Raw genomic sequence first — 8,351 nt, forward strand, 5'->3', positions numbered from 1 at the left:
ACTGTGAGTGAGGCAATAGGCAGGATGAGGGTGGGGAAGGCAGCAGGTGTGTCTGGGTTGACTGCCAAAGTGTTGAAGGCCTCAGGCGATATAGGGGTGAGTTTAGTCACTGACCTGATAAATAGGATTATTTATGAGTGTGTTGTCCCAGATGATTGGCTGAAGAGTGTAATTGTAAATGTGTATAAAGGGAAGGGTGATGCCCTGGAAAGGGGAAATTATAGAGGTATAAAGCTTTTAGATCAGATAATGAAGGTAATGGAGAGAGTTTTAGAAGGTATGATTAGAGAAAGAGTGAATATTGATGAGATGCAGTTTGGGTTTATGCCAGGTAGGGGGACACTGATGCTATATTCATTGTTCGACAGCTTCAGGAAAAATAAATTGGTAGGAGAAGGGATCTTTATTTTGTTTTTGTTGATTTGGAAAAGGCCTTTGACAGAGTCCCTAGAGAGGTGGTGGGCAATGAGAAAGCTTGGCTTGGAGGAGTGCCTGGTTAGGGTGGTTATGGCTATGTACGTGGGTGCTCACACCCAAGTAAGAGTGAATGGTGATTTGAGTGATGAGTTTTCCGTGAATGTTGGTGTGCATCAGGGGTCAGTCTTGAGTCCCATGTTGTTTATCATGGTACTTGAAGCCCTTTCACGTGACTTTAGAAACGGACTCCCGTGGGAGTTGTTGTATGCTGATGATTTGGTGTTGATTGCAGAGAATGAAAGGGAGGCGGAGGAAAGGTTTAGGAAGTGGAGAGATGGTATGAGGCACAAGAGTTTAAAGGTAAATGCAGATAAAACAAAAGTGATGATATCTAGGGTTGGTGGCGGTACTGTCAAAGACGAGGGAGAGTGGCCATGTGAAGTTTGCCACAAGGGCGTGGGAAGTAATTCCATATTGTGCGGTGTGTGTGATAAATGGGTGCATAAGAGATGTAGTGGTATCAGAGGTAGACTGCGAGATAATGCTGATTTTATGTGTACAGGGTGTCGGGGTGAGCAGGTGGAGATTGTCAGATGTGAAAGGATTGAACTTGCTGGTGAATCTCTTGAGTGTGTGGAAGAGTTTTGTTATTTGGGAGACATGTTGTGTGCTGGAGGTGGGGCTGGAGCTAGCTCTGTGGCTAGGGTGAGAAGTGGTTGGAAGAAGTTCAGGGAGCTCTTGCTTCTCCTGACATTGAGAGGACTCTCCCTACGTGCTAAGGGGTCTTTGTATCCAGCATGTGTTAGGAGTGTAATGCTGTATGGTAGTGAAACCTGGGCAGTGAAGGAGGAAGATATTCGCCGGCTCAGACGTACAGAAATGACAATGATTAGGTGGATGTGCAGTGCGTCCCTGCGTCCAAGGCCTGGAGGGGCTGGCTTTACGATGGAAGAGTTGAGAGGTAGGATGGGATTGGAGTGTATTGGTGTTGTGATGAGGAGAGGTAGATTTAGATGGTTTGGACATGTGGAGAGGATGGGGGATGATAACTGGGTGAGGAAGGTGAGAAGTGTTAATATTGGGGGTGGGGTTATGAGGGGTAGACCGAGAAAGACATGGGACGAGGTCATTAAGTGTAACCTCAGGGTTAAGGGACTGAACAGGGAGGCTGCAATGGATCATGCAGCATGGAGAGCCGCCATTAGGTGACCAAGGCCGACACATGCAAGCATGTTGGAGCCTTTAAAAGCGAAAACGAAAACGAAACTGGTAACAAATCACATATAACAATCGCCAACACATACATTCTCTGCCCAATCGTCCCCCACAGTACCACACAATTACTCTCCACAAATACACCACATCACTAACATACCCAACATCATCCTGGGTGGTGATTTCAACGCCAAGGCATCGGCCTGGCTTGTCAACAACCCTGACACAGACAGAGGGGCTGGTGCTACAATCCCAGACATATCATCTTTTCATACACTTTAATCTCCAACAACATACCCATATCCTTCACCAAGCCCTCCTCCTCCCATCATCCCCAGACATCACCTTTTGCTCCCCAAACCTTGCCCCCACAACATCCTGGAGAGTGGTCAAACCCTTGGATCTAATCACCTTCCAATCATCATTACTACCAAAACCAGAATCACCCCAGCTGGCCACGGACACACATACACCAATTATAAGAAAGCCAACTGGGAGGCCTTCATAACTGAAACAGAACAGCATTTTGAAACATTAAACAGTACATCAATCACAAACATCCCAACACCACTGTGCACACTTTCAATACAATTTCACAAAGTGCCGACAAAAGACAAATCCCTAGAGGCAACATAAAGAGACACAATCCCAACTTCACACCAAAAATTCAAGGCTTCATCAGTCAACGGGACACACTGCGACACTCCTCAACACCCCATACACAAGACACTGTACAACAAATACAAGAACTCAACACTCAAATAAACAATAATACATCAGAACAACAAACACTAAACTGGAATAATTATCTCCAAACACTTGACTACAAAACAAACACCAGCAAACTCTACAAAACCCTAAATAGCATCACACTCTCCAATGGCAACACTACACAATTACACACTGCCATCACAATAACAGCCACCATACCTTCAAATAAACAAGCAAACACTCTCATCAATCACTTTTCACGTGTCAGCCATCTAAACCCCCATCACGACAATCGACAAATCATCCGACGTAAGAGACAGTTCCTCACAGACCCAGACTACGCACCTTTCACTTACAACCAGACGAAGCACATCACTAGCAACCTTAAGCACTTATCTGCCTGTGGACCAGACAACATAAACAACATTCATCTTAACGACCTTGGACCACAAGGAATACAAGCACTCACCAACATATCAAACTACAGCTACTGAGATGTGGGCACCATCCAGCCCTCTTAAGGTACCAGAAGGGGCTGGATGACTCCGTCACAAATGCCTGTCCAGGATGCAACACAGCACCCCATACTATAAAGCACATTATGGAAGACTGCATTGCACACAATCACCTATGCCAACAACACAATACTGTATACACTCTTTGAGAGCTCTGTGGGAAAGCCCAGTCTCAGCCATGGCCTTCCTAAGGGACTCGGGGCTGTTCGGCCAGACTGGCTAGGGAACAACTACTACTACTACTACCACAGCTACTCACACAACATAATACCCAACATCTGGAAGCATGGCATTATCATCACTATCCCTAAACCAAACAAAGACCCAATGTTACCTTCCTTACACCGTCCCATCACACTCCTCTGCACCCCCTCCAAAGTCACTGAATGACTGGTACAACAACTAGTTACACCTCACACACCCCTAGCCCCATCACAACATGGCTTTAGGCCACTACACTCCACAAACACTATTCTTACAGACCTTACACAGAAAGTTTTTCATGGCATCAATTCAGCTAGGCCACCACACAGAACACTCCTAGTCACACTAAAAATTAGAAAAGCTTTTGATGCCATCCCCCGCCACAACCTCACAAACAAAATATTCAACACACACACCTGCACAATAATACAAAAAAGATGGCTGGCAAACTACTTAGCAGGCAGATGTGCACATGTAACATTTGCTGGTCAGTCTTCAAACATCAGAAACTTCAAAAATGGTGTCCCCTAAGGATCTGTTTTGTTCCCTACACTATTTAACCTATACATGCATGACATATCCACACCCCACACACCACAGATTCACATAGCTTCCTATGCAGATGACATAACATTTACATGTACACACCAAAATGCAAACACAGCTGCACACATACTCCAACCTTACCTCAACACAGTACACAAATGGCTTACCACAAACAGGCTCAAAATAGCCCCAGCCACATCTACAGTGACCCTTCTCACAAACTGGACAGCAGAACACAGTCACATTCCACACCTCACCATAAGCAACACTCCCCTACCACACACACACACACACACACACACACACACACACACACACACACACACACACACACACACACACACACACACACACACACATACCCAAAATCCTTGATGTTACACACATCAATGTCATTTAATCAACACATCACAAACATTAAAAATAAAACAACATCAAGACTCAATGTCTTACAGTCACTTGCCCATACAACATTTGGACACCAAAAAAAAAAGCCACCACCACAGTATAGACAATACATACGCTCAGTGATGAATTATGCAAGCCCTGCTTGGGCTCCTAACCTCACTAAAACACACTCTACAGACCATACAGAACAAGGCCCTAAAAATAATCACAGGTTGCACAGCTACTACACCCACAGACCACCTACATCAAGAAACCAAGTCCTCAAAGTCAAGGATCATCTAGACACTACAGGCACCCAAATTCTTGCTGCAGCCTCCATAAACCCACAACATCCACTACACTACATGGCAGCACATCCACACACATCAAGGAACATCAAAACAACACCAAGCACACGATATCATACACAAATACTGTCATCTCTCATCCCTCGCCCGTCTCACACCAGCTTCCAGAAGCGTGTCCATACTCAATTCACTCGCCGCTCCATTCAGTCACTTAAAGACAACACACAGCAGCATGCACGGCCTCCTGATATCCACCCTTCTGAATCCTATCTCCCTTGTGAGGACAGGGTACACCTGCCCAGGGGGAGATGTGGGCATCATCCAGCCCTCTTAAGTTACCAGAAGAGGCTGGATGACTCCGTCACTGATGCCTTACCAGGATGTAACACAGCACCCCATACTATTAAGCACATTATGGAAGACTGCATTGCACATAATCACCTATGCCAGCAACACAACATACACTCCTTGAGAGCTCTAAGGGAAAGCCCGGTCTCGGCCGTGGCCTCCCCGTGGCCTCCCTTAGGGACTCGGGGCTGTTCGGCCAGACTGCCTAGGGAACAACTACAACTACTACAACTACAACTACTACTACTACTACTATCTAACAAATCCAACAATCTAGAAAGATTCTATTCCTAGTTATTTATCTATTCAAAACAAAAATAATAATAATGTTTTTTATCTATCTAGCTATGTATCTCTCAACATACTACAATCTTTATATGTATCCAACTATCTATCTATATCTATCTACCTATGCATTCATATTAATCTGTTTACATATCCTTCATCTATCTATCTATCCAACCATCTATCTGTCAAACTGTATCTTTTAATCTACCTGTCTGCCTATCAAATATATCAACCTATCAAAAATAAAAGTCTATCTACCTATCCATCCACCTTGTCATCAGTCTATCCCTCTACCAACCTATCTACCTATTCATCTAGTGTAGGCTAAGCCTCTACCTATTTATCAATCTACTTACTATTATCTGCGGTAGATGCTGAAGTAGATATCCCGAGTAGTTTATTTCTTTCTTTCTCTGACTCCCTCTCTCTTGCTTCTTGCTCCAAATTGAGAGACCTGTGGAATTATTATTATTATTATTTACTTCATTCTTTCCTCGTCCTTCTGCCTACGAGTGACTTTACACTCCCTCTTTTGTCTTTCTTTCTTTCATTCTTTCCTCTTCCTTCTGCCTATGGATGACTCTACAGTGAGTGACATGCCAAATGGTTTCCTGTACACAAGGAAACCATTTACTACGCTGGGTGGTAACCATATAACCAAATTATGGCGCCTGGTGGTTTAGTGGGTGAAACTGGCGCGCCAATCGGATTGAGCCTGTGTGGGATTATATCCAAGGAATGGTTGGGGTTTATTGCTCACGTAATGCCACTCAGGGATGAGTAAGGCTGGTCACTTTCATCAGGACCAACTTGCCTGGCTCGGGGCTCCTACGCTCCTCATGGAGCAACGTAGGATTGGATGATGGATGGATGGATGGATTATTATTATTATTATTATTATTATTATTATTATTATTACTCTTTCTCTCTCTTCATCATCATCACCCTTACCAACATTATTATTATTATTATTATTATTATTATTATTATATTATTATTATTATTACAGTAAAACCTCGATATAACAGACTTCAATAGACCGGAATTCGCTTTGATTGGACTGGGGGAGCTACCGGACTAAATTCCTATATTTTGGAAAAAGTCTCATAAACCCAGAAGCAGTCTGGACTGCCTGACCACTTCAGCTATGTTCACCACAATAAATAAATAAAAGACATGTTTATCAGTGTACAGTACTGTGTTATTGTATATATTATACCATTTGATTAATGTAGAGAAGCTATAACACAGTACAGTACCACAATGGTAGTCAAAACAGTTTAAAAACCGTTCACACGATCCAGACTAATATCTGATATCGGAAAAAGTCTGGTTTAACAGGGGGAAGTTGGGATGTCGCTTTTATCGGAATTTTGCATTTTTTGGAATGGCACGGGCCACAATTAGTCCGTTAAGGTGAGGTCTTACTGTATTATTATCATTATCGTGTTATTATGGATCGATGGATGTATTATTATTATTATTATTATTATTATTATTATTATTATTATTATCCATCCATCCATCATCCAATCCTATGTTGCCCCATGAGGAGTGTAGAAGCCTGGGGCTAGGCAAGTTGGTCCTGACATTTACGATGAGAGTGACCAGCCTCACTCATCCCTGGGTGGCAGTACGTGAGCAATAAACCCCAACCACCCCTTGGATATAAACCTTCACCATCTCAATCTGACTGGAGCACCATAATTACCCACTAAACCACTACCGGTATTATCATTATTATTATCATCATTATTGCTGTCATTACTCTCTCTCTCTCACCACAATCATCATCATCACCCCTATCAACATCATTAGCACTGTCATCTCTCTCTCTCTATCATCATCATCATCATCATCATCATCACCACCCTTACCATTATTATTATATTATTATTATTATCATCATTGTTATTCTTATAATTATTATTATTATAATTAGATATTACTGTCAGTACTCTCTCTCTCTCTCTCTTTCTCTCACCTGAAACTACCGTAGACAATAAGTAGAATAGAGATGAGGAACGTAGATACACGGGAGGAGTCTACGATTGAGTAGGCCCTGCAAAGAAAATGGGTATTAGTCAAATCTCCTTGGTTAATAGTCAAAAACCTTATCTATCTATCTATCGGCCTGTCTGTCTGTCTGTGTGCCAATTTATGCCTTTCTATGTATCTATCTCCCTACCTATGCCTTTTAATCTATCAATCTATCAGTCATTCTACTTTTCCATCTTTTTTTTTTTTTTTTTTTTTTATGCGAGGAAGAAGGAACCAAAGGCCATGAGCCCGCAGTAACAGTCTGTTTATTTTCTGGCTATCTATATACCTATGTTTATCTATCTTTCTCTACATATCCATCCATATACAGTATGTATGTGTGTATGTGCCTGCCCTCCTCTCTTCCTATTTCTCCCATCTTTCCTGTCACTTCTTATTGCTTTTCTTTCCTTTACAGGTGGCTTTACATTGAGTGACAAGCCAAATGGTTTCCTGTAAGCCAAGAAACCATTTACAACGCTGGGTGGTAACCATATAACCAAATCATACGTGCTCCCTACGTGTCAAGTGGGTTGGTGAAGGGTTAGTGCCCCTCCCTGTAAAACAAATAACTCAGAGTCAAATGGCCACCCCTTATGGGATTATGGCGTCTGGCAATAGATAGATAGATAGATAGTATGTATATATCTATGTCTTTCTATCTATCTATTAATACCAGGTATGCTTTTCTATCTACCTACCTATCCATCAATCATTCTTAATATTATTGTGACCATTATCATTAATATTATCATTACTATTATTATTATTATTATTATTAACTAGAAAAATAGTCAGAAATACTGAGAGAGAGAGAGAGAGAGAGAGAGAGAGAGAGAGAGAGAGAGAGAGAGAGAGAGAGAGAGAGAGTACGCACCCTCCACCTCCCAACACACGAGCACTCCCCACACAAAAACATAAGCACCTCCCCCACACAAAAACACACACGCACCCCCACACAAAAACACACACGCACCCCCCAAACAAACATACACAAGCACACACACACTTCCCCACACAAAAACACACGCATGCACCCCCCCACACACAAAAACACACACATGCACCCCCACACAAAAACACACACATGCACCCCCACACAAAAACACACACATGCACCCCCACACAAAAACACACACATGCACCCCCACACACAAAAACCCAGACATGCACCCCTTCACACAAAAACACACACAAATGTACCCCCTACATACACACTCCATATACACCCCCCCACACACACCCCCACAAACACACGAACCTCCCCATACACAAACACACCCACCCATCCAACCCCACACACACACGCCTCCCCAAACAAAAACACACTCATGCACCCCCCACACACACGCACCCCCACACAAAAACACAA

At 42.9% G+C, this 8,351-nt stretch overlaps 1 protein-coding gene across 4 annotated transcripts in view; it reads right to left on the bottom strand.

The window, feature by feature from the left end:
* Positions 1-8,351, bottom strand: part of LOC145411770 (signal peptide peptidase-like 3) — a 116,337-nt gene that overhangs the window by 64,349 nt on the left and 43,637 nt on the right. For 3 of the 4 annotated variants that reach the window (XM_080281741.1, XM_080281739.1, XM_080281742.1), the window contains 2 exons: positions 6,924-7,001; positions 5,296-5,393 (listed from right to left, as the gene is read on the bottom strand). In XM_080281741.1, coding sequence (XP_080137867.1) covers positions 5,296-5,393; positions 6,924-7,001 — 176 coding nt within the window. The remainder of the gene's footprint in view (positions 1-5,295; positions 5,394-6,923; positions 7,002-8,351) is intronic. The other variant, XM_080281747.1, reaches the window with a different exon arrangement.

This window comes from Coenobita brevimanus, chromosome 11, assembly GCF_032717465.1.
Source record: "Coenobita brevimanus isolate Jiangsu-jjx chromosome 11, ASM3271746v2, whole genome shotgun sequence".
NCBI lineage: Eukaryota > Metazoa > Arthropoda > Malacostraca > Decapoda > Coenobitidae > Coenobita > Coenobita brevimanus.